This window comes from Poecilia reticulata, chromosome 9 (assembly GCF_904066995.2).
Source record: "Poecilia reticulata chromosome 9, P_reticulata-male-v2, whole genome shotgun sequence".
Classification (NCBI taxonomy): Eukaryota; Metazoa; Chordata; class Actinopteri; order Cyprinodontiformes; family Poeciliidae; genus Poecilia; species Poecilia reticulata.
The window spans coordinates 10,260,015-10,280,405 of NC_088838.1; the positions used below are offsets into that span (position 1 = coordinate 10,260,015).

The 20,391-nt window shown below is 38.8% G+C and overlaps 1 protein-coding gene across 1 annotated transcript in view; it reads left to right on the plus strand.

Annotated features, from left to right (window-relative positions):
- The window catches only part of slc15a4 (solute carrier family 15 member 4), a 31,544-nt gene extending 19,328 nt beyond the window's left edge, over positions 1 to 12,216 (plus strand). Inside the window, exon 9 of the mRNA XM_008417447.3 lies at positions 10,713 to 12,216. Coding sequence (XP_008415669.1) covers positions 10,713 to 10,864 — 152 coding nt within the window. The 3' untranslated portion in view covers positions 10,865 to 12,216. The remainder of the gene's footprint in view (positions 1 to 10,712) is intronic.
- The last annotated feature ends 8,175 nt before the right edge of the window (positions 12,217 to 20,391 follow it).

Consider the following 20,391-nt stretch of genomic DNA (forward strand, 5'->3'; position numbering starts at 1 on the left):
TTTTGTGAATAAGACATCTTAATTACTGAGAGTAAACTAAAAGCCAAATTAGCTTTTTATGATGTCAGTACCTCAGATCTTCAGGATAATTGTTCCTAAAGAGAGGAAAATCATGATTTGTAGAATGTATGTAAATATTAGAATAAGGACTTGGGTCTTTGATGATTTTAGGTGTCATAAAAACAGCTCTCAGAATAATTTATAATGTGAAAATGAGCTGGTTGTCTGAAACGTCATGTTTTGACATTAGGTATGCAGATCTATTTTTATGACTTCCACTGTGGATATTTTTGATCCAGCACCAAATCCAGCAGATGTTTTAGATGTGTGTATTTCTTTCATAAAATATTTAGGTGAGACAACTGAGATGAATCACCAAACCCTGCTGGGTGTGTCGAAAATAACTGCAATAAAGAGAGAGAGGAATACAAGACTTTTTGTTTTAATCTGACATGTTTAATTCTCAGGCTGTATGGTGGGGTAGTGCTTAGCAGTGTTGCTTTGTGGGAACAAGGTCAACAAGGTTCAAATCCTGGTCTGGGCTTTCTCTGTATGAATTTCACATGTTCTCCCTGTTAGCTTGTGTTAGCTCTGACTAAGTACTCTGTTTTCTCCTACACCCCACAAACAGAACTGTGAGGTAAACTGGCCTCTATATGCTTCCTTCAGTTATGAGAATGTGTGTGTGCATGCCTGGTAGTTTGTCCTGTGTATCTGTGTGTTGCCCTGTGACCTGTCCATGCTGTGTCCTACCCAGTGACCACCTCCAGTGGTCATTGGGCATCAATGCCACCCTGAAAACAAGCAGAGATATGGATATTCTTTAATCCATACTGATCCAGTTGACATTCTGCAGCTAATTTATAGCTGAAGTGCAGAAGGAGAGCATCACCATTTTTCAATTTTCTATTTTAGGTGTTTTATTGTATCAATAAGCATGTCAGACTAACTACAAAAGGTGTAAATCTGTCAGACTGGTAAAATGAATAGCCCTGTGGTGGCAGCAGATGGATGGGCTCCCTTGCAGGTGGAGACTCCCAGTCCAGGCACACTTTTTTTTTTTTTTCCCTGAGCATGTGTTGACTAAGCCGGCGATGTGAAATGTTTATCCACAAACACCTAATAGCTCATTAATAAAGCGTGCCGACAGGTTTGGGAGCTGCTGCTGAGGATGCTGGGTCTGCTTCATAAATCCATTCTCTGCTCAGCCTCACGTCACTTCAGGGGAAGTTTAACTGAAGCCAGATTGCCTGTTTGGCTCTCCTTGCTTTCCAAAACAAGTCGTTTAGAAGGTGAGCCACAGAAATGGAATAAAACATCCTTCCAGCCACTGATAAGAAACACATGGCACAAAGCTTAGACGGCAAGTACAGTCAGAAATCATACCGTGTTTTTTTTTTTTTTTCCCACCATATTAGAGTCTTCCACATCGCTCAGCTCTGTAGGTGGAAGGGATTCAACTTATTTCCATGGCTCTGGGCGAAAGTGTGTGCCGTAAACAGCATCTCGGGTGAGCTGTGCTAAGTTGTACTAAGTTGCACGGTTCCTGAAGACAGACAGCAACATTAATCACAGGCTGGGGGTCTGATTACATAGCCCAGCCCTTCTTAAGTAAAGCTGTCCCTGGAGCGATACATGAAGATGGCAGGGCTGGTTTGGCAATCACACTGGTGGATGCTAAGGTCTCCTGTTGTGCTCTCGCTCCATCGTCCTCCTTCTCTCTAGAGACGCTTAATGTCAGACAAACTCAGCTTTAAAGTTTCACATAAAAAGCATGACTCGATTACATTATCACATTTTTTTAATATATATATATATATACATATATATATAAAAGCACATCTAGGACTTTATTTTTATTCCCCTTATATTTAACCAGAGTGACTCCATTCTAAAGTGTTAAGAATTGTAGGATGAATTTGCATCAATAAACGGTTATTTCTTATGTGTTTTGTCTGGTCACATTAAAATAGAGCTACAACATGTTGTAAAAAGCTGCTGTTCACTTTTTCTCATCTTGTTACATAAAGACAACCTCAAACAATGCATTTCATTGGGACTTATGCGACAAACCAGTGGTTCAGTTAAAAATAGTCGATGCTGTTTTCAACAGACTCTGTTGCTGTTTTCATGTAAAATAGAAGAAGTAAAACAATAAAACTGAGAAGTTTAAAAAAAGAAAAATCAAATCATGTAGCTCCAGCTCAAAATTGTTTCACTGAAATTATTACCGACAATGCACCACAGAAAATCTTTCTTCAGCAACAGCATAAATTCACAAACCGAAACAGCAAGAATAACTGCAATCTAAAAATTTCAAGATTCAGCCTCCTGCCGAACGAAACTCTGCAGATACATTTCTAAGGTTTTTTACTTCATAAAAGATCCTGAACACCACTCTCTATTCCACAATTTGAATTACTTTCTCACTTTATCACAAATAGTCCTAGTAAGATGCATTGAAATTTGAAAAGTAGTGGAAAAAGTGAGAGGTGAAGAAACTTGCAAGACACAGTAAAAGGGGTTTTCATTTTAGTAGTTCAGGTAACACTTTATTTGAAGGGGTGTGCACAAGACTGACACGACACTGTCATAAACATAAAGAAGTCTATGAATGTCTATGACAGTTGTCATGAGTGCCATTCAGTAAAAAATGCAACTTTTAATGCAAAGTTGCTCTAAAAGTTGCATTAAAAGTCCATTAAAAGTGCCAACTTTGCATGATTTTGTAAATTATGATAATTTAATGCAAAGTTGGCATTTTTAATGGACTTTTAATGCAACTTTTAGAGCAACTTTGCATTAAAAGTGTTATTATTTACCGAATGACTCTTCATGACAACTGTCATAAACATTCATAAAGACTTCTTTATGTTCATGGCAGGTGTTATGTCATGTTTTTGACAGTGTCATGTCAGTCTTAATCTAAGTGTTACTGTAGTTCTTCTCATGTTGCATGGACTTCTCTTGAAATGCTTCCATAAGATTAACCTGTATAAATGGTAGGTGGAATTATATATTAAAAAAAAGCTTGACCTCGTGGACATTTTCTATGGTCTTTTCTTTAAAATCTTAGTAATTTTTAAAGACAGACGTGACAGATTTTAACTCTTAGCTTACCAAATCCCAGCAGTTGCAGGGTAGGTTTGACTTTTAATGGCTCCTCATTGGAAACGAGGCTTGCCTGCATTTATTTAGCTGTGTGCTAACTCTTATTGTCAGCTGAAAAGCTCATACGATCTGTGTACACTTGTTTCACCGCGGCTCAGCAGAGAGCGTCTCCTCAACAAACATAAACAGCTGCTTTGCTGTTTTCTTTCACAGGTGCCTGCCATGCCCTCGTGTGTTTGTTTGTCTCTGCGCTCGTAAATCGTAGGTTCAGCTCGTACTCTGTATCCCCCATCTCTGCGGGCTCGTATACATGCAGCCCTGTATTTTATTGCATTTCCCTAACATTTTCAATGCAGTGACTTCTAAGGACAGCTTATTTTCCACATTACACAGCAGTACGTGCTGCAAGGGAAATGAACGAAAGGAGACTAAAGTGGCAGAGGGAAGATGTGGGTGAAGGTTTGCATCTTAATCCTGAATGTGGTAGGGAAGGAAATCTATTTGTAAGCAATAAGGAATTGGTTAATAAGAACCTAAATATTTAGGATTTTATCAATGGACACGTTTTTCTGGCTTGGAGAGAGATTTTCATTGTTTTTGCATGTTTTTTTTTCTATGTCGGATATAATAAAACAAATCAAAACTAAAAGCCTTAAATCAAAAGTCATAGTGATACTAGTGATCCTTTTTAACCTGCCGAGATTTTATTCACATCAATGTACCTACATGCGAGCAGCTTGCCTCGGGTAGAAAGGGGAAAGAAGACTCTAATCCGTAGTTCTTCAAGCTTTTCAAAATGCAATTTGAACTTGGGCTGTATTTATTTATTTTATTCTGTTTTTGAACAAATGTTCAGTTTTTTTCTGTGCATCGGCCCATGAAAGCATAGTTTGCGGTGTATCCAAACAGCACACAGTAAATGTTGAGGTATGTTTGCACTGTAGCTGAATTTATGTCTTTAGGAAATGGCCAAACATTTTGATGCAAGACCTAAGAGATGCATCATCATTCAACTGAACATCAAACACTTTTTTTTAGCTAGTAGCTCTTTAAAATGTAACCTTGTTGGTGCTGTAATGCTATTTATATTTTTCATGCATTCAAGTAAATAGAAAAATTATGTATCTGCGACTGCCTGCTGGTAACAAAATATCTAAGGTTTTATTGAAAATGGGTTGCTGTTATGTCCAGACACGACATTGGTTCATTTTTTGAGTTTAGGGGCCCTTTTATGCTGCAACTTTAATGGAATGGCTTTATCAAACATTATAGGCTTTACAAATGATCAGATACTGTACTAAAAATGACTGCATACGGATTGAGTAAAAAAAAAAAAAAAGCCTCCAAAGTAAAATTTTGAAAGGCATTCATAAACTCTGTAAAAATGCTACTATAAACCTTTAAAAGATTTGAAAAAGCCTATGAAGAAAGCAGGGGAATAGAACAGTCTTCATAGTGGTGCAATTTGTGCTGCAGCATCTGCTTTCAACCTTAACTCATATTCAAACCTTCAACTGTTTCTTCTCGCTGAATAGTCATCCATCCCGTTCTGTTACTTCTTTCCTGCTTCTCCACTGCGTCTATTCTTGTCAAGACAGTGTGCCACCATTTTATTTTCATAAGTCAATCAGAGATTAACCTTTTACTCTCAATACAAAATGATCCTTCATACAACAGCAGGCTTTGTGTCTGTGGGAAATGGGTTTGCATTCTAATTTGCTTCCCTTTTGTTGGAAGTATCATTCACTCAAAGTGGAGGGTTTTCGTGAACGTCTACAGTCACAAGACAGGAACTGCCCTTTTCCTTGGCCAGTTTCCAAGTCCTGACTGATGTTATATCAGATGTCTGGGACGTGTTCAGATATTCACCGTGGGCTGACATTCGCACGTCCTATTGGGTCACACTCAACAAAATGTCAGGGTTTTAATGGAGGTTTTAATGTCAGATCTGACAATTTTAATATCAAGACTTGCTCCTCCTAAAGGGACTGTATAAAAACAGAATTTTTCTTGTCTGCTCAGAAGATGTCTTGGAGGTTACAGAGCGCACGTAAATATTTTTTAGCATGTGGCCAGTTTTGAAACTTTACCATCAATAATAATGATCCGGAGCTTGTGGACGACTGAGGAAAATAACCATATTTATAGCTGAAACAAACATGCATTGATCCCCCATGGTCTCATTCTAGGACAGAGAAAAGCATCAAAGGCACTGAAGCATCAAGATATTGAGTTGTTGTATTGAAGGCCTGATCCATTGATCTATTGTCAAACATTAAATTAGTATTGACCAGCTTCATCTGGCTAACATTGTCTGCACAAAGTCACTCTCAGGTAAATTGACCCAAAAGTTTATAACAGTCAGATATTTGGTAAGCTGAGCCTCTTTGTTGATGCATTTGGTTTAATCACAAGTTTGTAATTTTCTAACTCCACAAATGTCAGCAGAACCTCTGAGCACCTGTGGAAATCGTATTTCTTTGACTCTTTTTTTTATTTTTTCCTCGTTTTTTCCCCTCCTGCTAGGGACTTGGGTATTAATGTGGCTGTCAAATATTTATGACCTTCATTATAGTTTTCTGCAGTACGTCCTCGATTGGTATTTTAGTGGTTTAATTAGTCTTCAATAATTTTTGAGTGCATTTGGCAGTCAAGTGGTCCCTGGGGGTTGGACAGTGAAAGGAGGAAACAGGCCGGGTTTAGTCTGCAAGAAAACTGCGGCAAGAAACTTAGAAAACTGAAATCTCACAGAAGTTTCAGAAGTTCTGCTAAAAACCTTGAAGAGTTTGGTGCTTTTCAGCTGCTTTTCTATCTGTGAGTTTATGTCGAACTTGGCTAAATAAAATCGACTTTTAATTTAATTAAAAAATCAGAGTTAATGTTCAATGATAATAAATAGTTGTTTTCAAACTATCGAACAAAGTGCTGTGCTTATGGACTGCCTTGTGTTTAATATTGTGAACAACAGTCTTTTGACAGAATAATATTTACAACCTTTCCTATGCCATCTCACAAGATTGAAACATACAGACAGAGGGATCTTTGACCATTAATCTTTGCATGATTATCTAGAAAAATCATGCACCATTTTTTTTTTTTTCATTTGGTAAAATATTCTTGTATTATCATGAGATTTTATCTTGCTAACTCAGACCAAAGTGATGCATTTTTAGCTTAGTAACAGAGTCCAAAAGGGGTTTTTCTCCGTTCCAATTAGAGCCACTGGCTATTAAACATCCGCAGCATCCAGTGAGAATTCAGTGGCAGCTTAATGTAAAACTTCCTTAGGACAAACAACCTTCTCTTTATGAGGCGTTGATATGTGAGGATGAAACTGAACTTTAACTACTTTAATTATTTTTGATGAAATCGAAAGCAGTTTCTTCATAACAGTTCTTCTGATTTTATTAAAATATTGCAAATTAGCTTAGCAGATAAATGTTACAGTGTACCACATTTGCTAATATTTCACACAAGTTCTTACACAAAACAAAACTGTTTTCATGCACTCTAACAGGATTCCAAAGGCCTTTGGAAGAGACACAGGCCCACAGCATCACAGATCCTCCACCATAGATAACATCTCTTGCCTTTTGTCTATGAGCAAACCCCAGCTGGAGTGTTTGTTGTAGAAAAGCTTAATATCGTCTGACCAAAGCAAATTGTCTCAATAATGTTTAGCAAACGCTACATGTTCACGTTTGTGATGGCGGGATTGGCTCGCAGATGGCGATGACTGGTTGTTAGATGCTGAAATTCTCCAACACTGAGCTTTTGTTTTAGCCACCCTTAGCATCCTACCTTTTGTGTGTGGTAACAAAATAAGCGTGGGTCCTCATCTGGCGTAGCGGCCTGTGGCTAAAACAGTTAGTTTTCTGTATTATGTCAGATTTATTTTTGAAGAATTAACAGAACGTCATTGATTATTAATTAGACGTTCCTAAACAGTAATCAGTTTCAAAAAGTAAAGTATAATTTTTTTTCAAGGTACTTAATATGTTATTTTTAGTCTTTTACTCATTCATGCCGTCCTTATTTATCTGCAGAGCAAAAGGAGTTCATCTTTGCTGTAAAAAGATTATAAACAACTCCTGTTTGTTCATCAGTCTGCATACTTGATCCTGTCGTTATTGCTTACTTTTTCTTACAGCACAGCGCTTCAGTAAACTAACTGCAGCAGCATTTGTTTTCCTATCTGTCAAAGAAAAATTGACTAGAGAAAAACAACCATTCTCAGTAAATGTGCATTGTCTTATCCTCCATGAATTATTCAAGCGCTGCTTTGGTTTTTTGATCTGTTTCTGTGGATTTAAACCTTTGATGGATTAGGATGACAGCAGAGTAGGTGAAAGCTGCAGCAGGGGTCGGAGTGTATGTCAGTTTTTTCTCTTTTTTTTTTTGGTCTGACTTGCCAATGATTTCATTTATGCTCTGGCAGGGTTTCAGAGTCATCAGCCAGCTCTCTGTTCCTTGATCAAAGCTTTCACACTATAGAGATGCCCCAGTGCACAAAGCATTGACAGAGAATCACTCCATTTCTAATTATCTCCAAGAACATGCAGACAACAGAGAGAGGGGAGGGAGGAACATCTGTAAGCTTGATAAGCGTGGTGACATTATGGTGTGTGATCTGCTTCACCAATCGTAACAGATCATGCAAAGCAGTCAGACGCTTGGTTAAATTGACTAAAACCTTCTCTTTGATCAGTCAAATGTGCCCTGTTGAGTCATTTACAGGAACATTCTGCCTTTACAAGCCTCAGACTAATGCATTAGTTTAGGAGTGTTTGGTTTAAAATGTTCACATTTAGTCATTGCTGTGACGTTACGGGTGTTTTCACACCTGGTCGTCCGGTAGACCCGGTTCAATTGGGGACCAAAATTGCAACAGTTGCTACATTTTCAGCTGGTGTGGTTCGCTTTCTTACTGCACTCAGTCAAGTGTTCCAAACTAATTGAAAATCCTGTTTTTACCCCCTGACCTGTAGGAGCACTGCATGAAGAACTACTCAAGGAAGCGACATAAAAACCTCGGAAGAAGACATGAATGCGACTTCTTTCTTCACAAAATGTTAACAAAAATGGAGTATCGTCAGATTTTAGCAGGTTGCAGGATCTCGTTTTTGTAAAAGCACAACTCATTTCTCCCTCTAGTGTTAGATTCTTGCGTTTGTTTTGGTTCTTTTAACCCAGAATGCTTTGCAATATAGCTCGCTTCCTGCATTTGGAGCAGTCTCGGGTCCTGTCGCAACCACGTATACATATGAGCCACTCCAGAGTTCCCTTCAACCAAACAGAGACCTTTATAGTTTGTAGGCAGACCAAAGTTTGCATTTTTGGTTCATATCAGAGTTCAATTGCGCGTTCACACCTCCTGCTGTGTTTCTAGACAAACAGACTAGATTAACATGGGAAAAACAGTGCTGATGTTGATGCACCCAAGTCTAGAAAGGTAGATTTCCATGTGTATTCAGAAAGACTTTTCTGCATTAAAACAATTCAAATAAACGTATCAATTCCAAATTAATCCTAAATGGCATGAATAGTTCTTGGATCATTGGGGTCAAATAGGATTTCTTTCAAAGTAACTTCTCTGTTTGATGCATCTTCAAGATATTAAGAAACGAGTGTAACACATTAAAGTAAATGAAATATCTGTAACCAGCACAGCCAAATGAAACGTAGGTTATTGCTGATATTAATTACATAACGCATGAAGCTCTGTCACATTAGTGTACGTCTGTCTCTCATGGCGCAGACACATATACAGGTTAAACCAGTCTTTGCTGACTCTTGAGATAGAAGTTGTTACAGAACTTTATATAGCAGGAAATCTTTGTTCTTCAGTTCGTTAAACTCATTTCAACATCTGAATACAGCAGGACAGATGCTGATAATTCAGCAGCCTCATATTAGACTTTATCCTAACTAAAGAGATACCATTTTAAATATCTGCCTCCTTTAATTATATTTAATTGCCTTCATTTAGCATCATATAGATTCAATCGTCTCCGTTTCAGTTCTTTGTGTTTGCCATTAATCCAGGCCCTCACAGCGCTCCCTGTCATCGTCCTTGGGCTTGTTAACATCCTGCATCATTTTTCTTTATTTGAACAACGTACAGATGGTTGTAATATGCTAATTGTGCCACTAGACGTGACTAAATACGACACACTAAACTCTCCAAGGTTTCGGGAAGAAAAACACAAACTGCAAGAAAAAAACTAATTCCAGTGCAATCTGTCCTGTTACTGATGAACAGTCTTTGACTATAAACACAGTCCTGAGCTGTAAAGCTGGTAACCGTTAGGCTTCCAGGTGGCTCAAGTACACTGACTGAGTGTTGAGAATTGCCTTCATATCTAATCAAATTCAAACCCACTTTTCTGTCTCCAGCTTTTTATTTACTGTGATGACCCTCTTTTTAATAGGAGCTTTCTGAAGAAGAGGCTTTATTCCTGATCATGTCGTTTTTGAGCAACAGCTTTCTTGTGTCTGCTGGCTGTACCGCACCTTAAAGGACCTTTTGGAAACAAAGGCGTGATTTTAGGCTGCACAGTAAAAAGTCTAATCTCCTTTCCTCTGCATAAGGCTGTATTTGCAATAAAGATGATGCCCTTAATACAGAGCATCATCTCATCCCGTCAGCTGCAACGTCAATTGGTCTGCCTCGCATGGTCAAGGGGGCAAAAGCCGCTCTAAGACTAATCCAATTGTCTCCAGTGAAGACAATTGTATTGCCGTCAGCCTAAAACCCCCAGAGTCAAAACCAGTGTTTGTTTGGAATATTTCTCCTGAGCATTGCAGGCTGAATCAGGGCGACGGGTTCAGGAAACATTAGGACACTTAGCAGCTGCTGGCTGAAAGCTACAAAGCCAACAGGAAGAGGTCAATTGAGAATTCGAGCCATTAATATTATTATTACATTTTATCTGCACGTATCGTCTCCGTGAGATCAACTATTTTTTCTTATCGGCAGAGTCTGCTTTTGCCATCCTCAATGTGTTCGAGTGAACAGTCGGTTTTATTCTCTTTCTATTTTTTTTGTTTTATCTCATCCCGGTCCCATGAGGAAACAAACAGCCCTTTAAAACGGATGAAAGACTGTGTGACTCAGATCACAGCTGAGGATCCATGTTGCTCGTGTTATTTATTTTTTTATTCTTCCGTCTCACATCATCAATAGAGCCTTCCTGTATCAACGCTGAAGTGCGGGGTCAATTGTCTTCATTTTCAGAAGGTTTAGCAGTGACGAGACGAGCCCCTCTCATCTGCTCCCCTCGCTCATCCTTCAGCTCCCGTTGGATCTTGATTCCTGACAGAATCGTGTTTTCCCTGACGCTCTCACATCAAGCCTGCTCTTTTTGTTGTCTCTTAACACATATCAGCTTGCCACGTGCGTCAGCTGTTGGCATTTTACCTTTTTGTTTTGGAATTTCTTTAAATGTGCGACAGCACTTGACACTTTGGTTGTACAAATTTATTCTTTTTTTTAATTGTGTGTGTGTGTGTACGTGATTTTGCTTTTTGTCACGATGAGTCTCCAGAATGCCAATTCGATCGTCCCTCCAAGCTAATTTCCCTCGTGTCATCTCCTGCAGGCAACATCAACGGCTGCTCCCTGCACTACTACTTCTTTCTCCTGGCGGGTATCCAGGGTCTCACCTTGCTCGTCTTCCTCATCGTTTCTGTCAAGTATGACAAGCAGAAGAGCAGAGCAGCAAGTCAGCGCCAGAGATACTCCTCCTCTTGACCTCGGCACCCATAACACCAGCCTTCACCTGTCACAATGCCAAAAGATCCTGTCCAATCAGTGTTCACTTATGATCCTATAGTGCTCTGGGTTGTTTTTGTTATTATATTACAACTATACACTTATTTATGCTTATTGTAGCTCTTTTGATTTGATGATTCTTGTACAGTGGTTGTTTTACCTTGACTGAGGGGGCTTTCAGAGCAGGAGTCCTATGACTGATTTCTGGTGAACTCTCCTTCTACTGCGTGTTTACTCCTGTTGCCTTTTTTTTTAAAATCATTTGCACTTAATTTGAGTAATGGTGCCATAAAATGTGATATTTTCATGTTTTCTAATATAACGAGAAAGCCGACTTGTTTTTACGTGTTTTTTACTTCATCCCTATAAAAAGACATTTTATATCTTATATCGCAGTCTTTACAGTGACTTAATACTTTTACTAATTAAGCTTTTGATTCCATCATGATTCTTTGCTTAATATTTTCAATCCATCTTTTTTTTTTTCTTTTACGAATCCTGCTGTGTAATCTAATATTAAAAGCAGAAAATCTTAAACATTTGAGTGCCACCGCCTGTGAATGCACTGCACACATGAAATGACAAGAAAGCCATACTATTAAGTCCACTGTGAATCTTCCATTAACACAGTTAATGTCTCATTATAGCTCATTGTGTCACAAAATTATTCTCCAATTAGAAATTAACTGTTGGAGTAACCAGCACACAAGAGCACAGACGTTAAAAATAATGTCATTACGTTGTAAGTCACAGATCCCATTGTATTTGTTTTTAAGGAATTTTCTGTTTTTGCTGCATTTGTAAGACTGATGCTTTTAAGTTTGATGCTGCTGTATAAGGATGTGTGTGTGTGTGCGTGGGTGTGTGTGTGGGTGTGTGTGCGTGTGTGTGTGTGTGTTTTGAAACGTCAGTTTAAGTAGAGAACGAGCTATTGTAACGAGTTTTATTATGAGGACACTCAGGGCTTTAGAAATCATGTGAAATACTGAAGAAATACTCCAGGAAATATACCACTGCCTTTGGGAGCTCACAGCTGTTTACTGTCAGTGTAAGTAAAGATGCAGCAAATATAAAAAAGCACATATAAAGCAAGAGAATCACTTCCTCTTCCCGATCGTACGAAATGGCTGTTGGATGGATTTTCGTTTGTGTTCATTTGCCGTATGAATCTAAATCGCCTCTGTCTTGTTTAACTGCATTTCGTCACAGTGCCTTTTTCATCTCATTATTTTTAAGACTGACTATACTTTAACTTTACCCTTTGAAAATGCTTCAAGACTGGAATAGTGTTTTGTGTTTCTATTTATGCTCAATAAAGTCTATTCCATGGATGCATGGTTTTGTCCATTCTTTACCTACTAAAAATGCATTTTTCAGGTTTAGGAAAACTGGAAAAATATGTTTTTCTATAGATTATTTCCAATTCCATTGTCTAAATGCTGCATCCATCTATTGATTAATCTGTCTTCCTCCATATTGTCATCCACCCATCTATAAATAATATATCTGCCTGTCCATTCTTTGTTCATCATATTATTCCTTAAATTCATAGAACTTTCAGAACATAAAAGTCTTGACACAGCTGCTAAAAGGATTTTTCTTTTACCACTGTGCTTTTTTTTTTCTTTTTAAATATATGTATATATTTATGTTTCTGCTCTGCCAAGCTTGTGCTGCCTTAATGCAAGCTTTATAGCCACTGGGTGATACTGAAAAATTTATATTCCACTTTATTTTTCAATTTGTATATTAAAGATGTTTATTCCTACATTAAACAGCACTGCTCGCACAGAACATTATCAGCATCGGGAATCAATAATGGAGTAAGAGCTCATTCAGGCCCCGCATTTTAAATGCAGACAGGGACGGAGATACTGTTCTTTAATCATGGCATGTGCCTTCAAAGTCTGCTTTCATGATTAGGGCTGTGGTTTGTATGTCCTAAGGCAAACTCAAAGTACTGTAGAGTGCCTTAATTATTTATATTACAAAAAAGCGCAGCCTATAGTGGGCGGTGAGGAAAAAGGTTGTTAACACAGAGGTGTAATGCTGGGTTTTGTATTCCCTGTTGGCTAAAGTCAGCATATTACTTCTTAGTTTCATCAGGCACAGGCTGAAATCAACGTCATTGTGGATCATTTTTTTAACGCTGAAGCCTCCCAGCCACCAGGCTCGGAGACAGCCGTTTCCTGTTTAATTTGGTCCGAGAGCCACACAGCCGCGGCTCAGCAGACAGCTTGATGTTTGAAAACTCAACACAATATCTCCGGGTCATAATTCTTGTGCGGTGGCTCGCCTCTCATGTTGAGAAGAATTTCTGACACACTGAATCCTTACTCGGGCAGAATTGCACAGCACTGGGGATTGGATATGCAGTTTATGGGCCAGAGTATAAGAAAAAAAGAAAAACACAAATTTCTTGGGAGAAGACACCTTGTCTAAGTTCTTTTGTGTAAAACATGCATACTTATGAGAAGAATCCACCGCATTTGGTGTTTATTTGAAGAAATAATTCCATATTGGATGCTTATGTAATTTGAGCTGAATATCCTTTTGTGTCTTGAAAGGTGCATCATCTTAGCTACTGCCATTTAATGCCAAAAACAACGTGCTCAGTCAGGTGATAGTACTACTGTAGTAGCTATCAAAGTCCAGTGTTTAGTAGTGTCAGGGTATGAGAAAAAGAGTTTTTAACCAACTCTGAGCATAAGATGAGTTTAGCATGAAAATCAGTAGTAGAAAACTCATCGAAATATGTTTGCCTCATTCTGCCCTGTAGACAAGGCTTTGCGAAGAAGATTATGTAGATTTTTTTTCTTAAGTTAAAGCTCACCTTATTACATCACCTTTTTTATTTTTTTAAAAATCTCTAAAGTTTGTTGTTGTCAAGATTAGTTAGACTGTTTGGTTTATCCCTGTAGTTCATGATGACTTTGCCAATATTGCTATATTACCATCTTCGAGGGGCAGAAAGGTTAAATGTGGAGTGGAGAAAAGCTGGTGATGAACACATTGGTGCTTTTCTGAGTTTAAATATTTGTAACGGGGTCACTGACATGAGAATCACACCAGATGTCAGTAGTAATCCAAGTAACCCAACCAATCCACACAATACAAAGAATTTGTATTTTTTTTTCCAAAATGTAGTTGAGTTGAAAGTTCTGCAAGTCCTTTTAATGTTCTCTAATATTCAATTATTTTCACAGACACTTTGTTTTAAATACAAATCAGATGACTTGCTAGTTTGACTTTCTTTCTCTGAAACTACATGAAGGTTTCTTTGGCTGTGTGTTTATAATTACCGCCTTGCTTGGCAATAGTGGAAACATTGAATATGACTGGAGGCCATTGTGGTTTAGCATATTGTTAGTTGTTTTCATGGGAAAAGCTGAATTTTTTTAAGGTCTTTTAGAGTCACTCTTTGAGTGCTCCTTGTTTCTTCAAAAACTCTTGATTATTGTTTTGACATTTCTGTCAGAAATCTTATGAGGGTGATATGATGTTCTTTTCGCTTTCGAATCCAACAATGCTCCCTGGAGCATCCAGAAGTTTAGAAATATAACCAACTAGTAGAGATGAGAAATGTTTTCATAGGATATAGCAAAAAAAAAAAAAAACACATCAACAACAACAAAAAAACAATCGTCTCCCTTTTTTCTTTCTTACTTTTTCTTTCACATTTTTTGGTACCTAGATTTCCCTTTCTTGGGGAACGGCCTCACCTTTTTGCTCCATCCAGGCCCTGTGGGTGTTGGGATGGGACCTCAGAAAGCATCCATTGTTCCATTATGACAATAACTCATTAGATGTTTAAAACATGCAACGCAAGAAAAAAAAAACTTTTTGTTTCAGGCTTTTTAGGCTCCCTGCCTGCGAGGAACCCTAGTAAGCAGAACCCCAGCTACTCATCTCCCCCCTGCAGCTCAGCCCTCTACAAGACTGCTGAACCAACAGAGAACTGAAAGATAAGCAGTAAAGTCAATGAGGTAACAAAGGAATATGAGAATAAATGGCCAGGAAAAGGTCTTTCTTGCATCGGTTAATCTTTAATCTTCATGACACCGGCACACGGGGACAATGGGGCTTCATGTTGTGGTTTCATGAAAGAAACCACTGCACTCCCAAAAGAGCATCGCTGCTGTTCTGCAGTTTGGTAAAATGTGTTTCCCTGCATGGATGAGATCAAGTCTACTTGGATTAAATAATGAATGTTACATCTGGGAGAGGAGGAAAGTGTTGCTTTCTAGAATAACAACCTTCTGCCTCTTGTGAAACACGCCAAACAGCGCTTTTTACCACCAAGTTGATCTGTTCATGAATTAAACCTGAGGTCAGTAGCAACAAGCATTCTTCCCTCTCAGAAAGGGATTGTCATAAGATCTGAGGCAAGCTGACCATATGTCAAAACGCAGCAACAGTATATTAATGGAACATTTTTAATAATAGTCTAATGAGGTGATTAAAAAAAAAATTACAACACAACCTTTTAAATTGGAATATTTCGATAAAACACCTTTGTTAGGTTTATTCTTTGAATAAACTCTGAAATGATCACAAGGACACAGAAACTTGTCCAGTGCTTGTCACATGACGTCATGGGCAGTGCCTAAAATCACAACAAAAGATTACTGATGTGTGCAAAAAAAAGTTTATATTTGGCAAATAGCTTTTTAAGTTCACGAGACAAAAAAATATATATATTTAATTAAAAAAATGTTTTTTAAATAAAACATTTTGTTTTTAAAAAAGAAATCATTACAATTCCAAAAGTTTTGATTACAATTTAATTTTTTTCATTGAATAATTGGGAAACATTTTTAACTGGATACTCTGTGAACCAAACCCTAAACTTACTTAAAGTCTGGATTGAGTTTTTTCCCCTTCATTAATGACACACTTTTATTGCATACATTACATCTATCATGGTAGTTCAGGGTGAGTTATTTTTAATTCTAAATGAATATCCTTGTTGGACTTTTATTTAAGTGCTATTCTCCTTCAAGATACATTTACCTAACACTGGAATAAATGCAATGTACATTGTGCAACAAAGGAAATTAGAAGACATGTATCCATTATGGAGATGACAGGTTTTGGACGGGCGATGTGCCCCTATGGCATAAGCAATACTGAAGAATGACTGATATCATTAACAATACAGGGATGAAGCTTTTCAGTTATCTTGCTTTGCTAGCAAAGTCTTTAGCTAGCAGCTAGCTAATAGCACATCAAAAACAGCCTAATGTCTGTATGGTAAAAATACTGAATCGAAAGATAAGAACAGTTTCTCCTCACCTGGCTGTCTCCTCCCGCTCAGTAGTTCTTCAGAGAAAGGCAGACACAGAGGCCTGTCAGTGTCTGTTGTATTTCATTACCTCTCTGCTTAAACCGCGACTCCGAGCTGAAGCAGAAACGATACTTCAACGTTTTCCGTCATCTGACAAGTAGCAAGTCTACTCCACTTTATTCACCAAAAACGTTTTAATTCACCAAAAACTGTTCTGTAATCTGGAACGTTCGCTACGTTGATCGCCACAGTTAGCCGCCTTATCTCACTGTGCGAGAGGCAACTGCAACATTTGTCACGGGCAAAAGGTCAAAGGTAACAAGGTGACCGGAGGGCTTATTATGTTCTACAAAAATAAATAAATAATTTTAGTACATGTTATGTGTCAGAAGAGGGCTTAGAAAATAATAATACCAAAAAAAAAGAAAAAATTGACCAAAAGGGCACTTGGGGGCAAGGAGCAAAAGGGGCAGGTGCTCAAGCACCCCCACTCCCCCCCCCTGCACTTGCCTGGTACTTGCCTGTGCTGTTGAATTATCACTATGACGACAGGCCTATGCTTAGAAGTGAATAAATATTGAAGGGCTGCAAGCCCCCGTTGGAGTTGGCCTGTTGGAGTTAGCTCGTCTGACAAGCGAGTCCATATGGTTTAAGAGAGCTTTACACAGGATGTTACCTATTTTTGTAGACTGCTGCGAAAGCATCTGCACATTGTCTGGAAACATCTTTAACAGGAAATCACATCTTGCAGAAGTATGAAAACAGCCGATACATCACTAAACAAATGGTAAAAAGTATCAGTTTCCTCAAATGATTTATGGTTTTAGGACTACATACGTTTCTGTATTATCTAATTAATATCTTTGCCCAGCTGTGTGCCAAAGCCTTTCTTTGGACCACACAGAAGCCAAATCTACAGAAAGTTAAGCTGCTTTATTTTAATTGTATCACAATGTCTTACCTGTGTAATGAGCAGCTCACAGATGTCCTCAAAGATGTTGCTCTAGTAAATGGAGGATTACAAAGTGTCATCACATGTTAATTAAGATAAGCTAATGAACACATCATGTTAAAGAAAATGACCAATTAGGCAAATCGGCTAATCGCCTGCGTTTCCACGGGCCTTTTTTAAGATCCCAGGGCTGTTGACAGAGATTTCAAGCCTTCGAGAAATGTGCGGCATAATTCAGAGCTGACGCGTTTCCAACGCTTCGCTCTTTGCACAGACAGGTTAAAGCTGCAGAGATGATAACGTATGTAGAGCCTCGCTCACGGGCTCCTGTTCTGGAGAATTTGTTCTCGTCACTTGACTGGCTGTTTTCTGCAGGACTGAGCACAGCAGCTAGTTGAGATTGTTCGCTCAGACAGATCATCTGTGAAATAAGCAACCGTAAAGCGCTTCAGCGGCATACATCAATCTGGCTTTATGGCAACAATTCGGGAATATCACATACAAGCCCTCGCAGTAGGTTGGAGGCTCTTATTGGTACGAATTGTGGCATGACTGTAGTAAAACAGTGCAGGTATCAAGATAAATCTTTTACAGATAAAATGAGGAATGCTTTTGCTTCCAGGTGCAGCTTGGTAAGCCTCAGACTTTCTGTTCTCTCGATGACAGAAAAAGCCTCTCAGAAAGCTGCTGATTTTTTTTGTTTTGTTTTGTTTTTTAACCACTGTGTGCATTGAGCCCGACTTGTTCTGAACAGAACGCCTGACTAACATCACATTTAGGGTTCAGACAATGTTGAACCCTAAGGGGCATGACTGTTGATGCTTAGCGGGACAGTTTTGGAGTTTTGAGCAATTTAGTTCATCTTGACCTTTGAGCAGAGGTCATTTGATGGTCAGCAGAAAAGAAAACAAAGCTAAAAAACTAATCGCTGAAGTTTCCCAATTACTATCACATTCAGTCAAACTGTAATTTGTTCTATTTTTAAACATTTTGAAATGTAAAATAGAAAATGTTTAGTGACTTGAATGTCTTTTTTTGACTATATTTTAGAACATACCAATGCATCTAAATATATTTTATAGCCCATTACATAACATTGCTGTATTAAAATACATTTTTCTAAATTGGTTTTGAGCAACTTCATTTTTTGGCTTTCATTAGCTGCAAGCCACCGTTCTAAAACGAACAGAAAAAAACTCTTGGAACGCGTCACCATGCACGTTTTTAAATGATTTAATGTTTTGTTTTAATCAAGGAAATCAGTTCATTATCCTCTGCACCTGCATGTCTTCAGGTGAGGGTCAGAATGTCCTCTGAACATATTTATTAAGTGTGTCTGGCATACGGTCCCAGTGGGAGATTGTGTACCAGGACACACAGACTTTGCAAAGGGGTGTTCTTATGAACAATGTTGTGTTTAGGTCCCAGTGGAACAATTTGTAAAACTGGTTGACCCAGAGTGTCGTGCCGTCCTTGTCGGCTTCTGCTCATTTGCTCCTCTCCGAAAACGAGCGCGCGAGGGCTCAGTTGTTCCGAAACTAGCGCGGGCTTACGTTTAATACGAATTCAAGGAGGCAACATAAATCATGCGGCGAATAATTATTTGGAAATTGCAAATCTGGGCTTGGCACTTCAGGACCACAGGGAGCAGAGTCAACCATTAGTAGAAGTTTGTTGGTCTCACATCATCAATTTAATTAAAAATCCATTTAAGATGAAAGCCTGGGGAGAGTTCTTTTCTTTTCGTTTAAAAGGAAGCCGAGACTTCGAGGCTGACAAAAACGAGATTCCCGGGTTTCCGTGCCACAGGACAGGTAGTGAATATTCAATGTGCCTCCTGTGCAGCATCCTAGCAGGTGTGAGCACATATAAAACCGGGGCCCAGGCGGGACGGAAACGGTGGGTCGGACCGCTCAGTTCCTAACTGAAGAATCGGAGGCCCCTGACAAATGGTCATATGATCACAGAAAGACCTGCAGAGGTGCTTAAATTGCAACAGCCCCTCCACCCGGTCCATAAATCATACCCCTGGTGCTGACTGTTGAAATCCTTCTCATACCCACAAACTCCCAGCACACTGCACATGCTGCACATGGACAGCAGAAAAGAAGACATTCAGGTCTAAGGAGAAACAGTAACTTGTGCTACATAACGTCTAGGAAATTTTTCTAAACAACTTTCTATCTTTTCAAATAAACGCCAAACCAGTTCTTTGCATTTCTTGGCCCCTGGACTAATAGAGGACTGTAATATTAAAGATAATGGATGGAGTGGCTTGGAGAGGAACCCAAAGGGTCAATTAATAATGCAACACACTCATTATGTGCGACAAAAACAACAGTTACCAAACTGTTTTGAACGTGATCAATGCCTCCCTGGTACGATTGGGATGAGTGTGTCGGTACTTTGTCTGGCTCCTCGATGCTGACCGGAGAAGCCCGGTTGCTGCACACACTCACCTGTGTGGTTCGGTCACCTGGGTATAGGAAGGGAGGCTGAAAGCAGACTAAGACTTTTTAATGCTTTACTTGTGAGCTCTCTTATCAGATGAAACTTTGCACATCAGTATGTCACAGCGCTGCCCGGTCAGGAGAAACACGCACACATCCAAATTGTGCATGTAGGCAGGATTCTGGTGACTTGAAGGACGGAGGTTGGAAAGGAGATAATTGTGGAAGAGTAACTCTGGTGTTGTGTTTAGCGATGACAAGAAAGGACAACAAGGAAGAAATGGGGGGGAAATTTATAGTTGATTCATTTAAAATCTATCTTTAAAACACTGCTAGTGCTTCATGTGAAATGACCCTGAGCTTCAGCGTGATCGTTTCAGAGGTTGCTGAAAAAAGCCTCGCACGTTTGATTCCTTCTGGCTTAGAGGAGAGAAACCCACAGTAGAGGTGCAGGAACCTCCTGTTTTTAGAGGGAAATTCCACAGACTGTTAAGTAGCATCCTTCTGCATATGTAACACAGTGGCAATAACATCATGATAGGATGTTAAATGGCAGGGGAAAAAAAAAAACAGAATTGAGAATGAAGCAGTTTTAAGTTCCTATTTTCACTGAAACAAGGTTTTACAGATTTGCCACAATCCACAGCTGTTCAGTTAATGAGATCCTGGAGGCTGCAGAACAAAAGTCCTAATATCTACATACAATATTTAATGTTTCTTTGTACTCATTTTCTCTCATGTTATGAATATTCCTACCAAAGTATTTGACAATTTAGAATTTCCACACAGATTAAGACTAAGAAATAAATCAAATGAG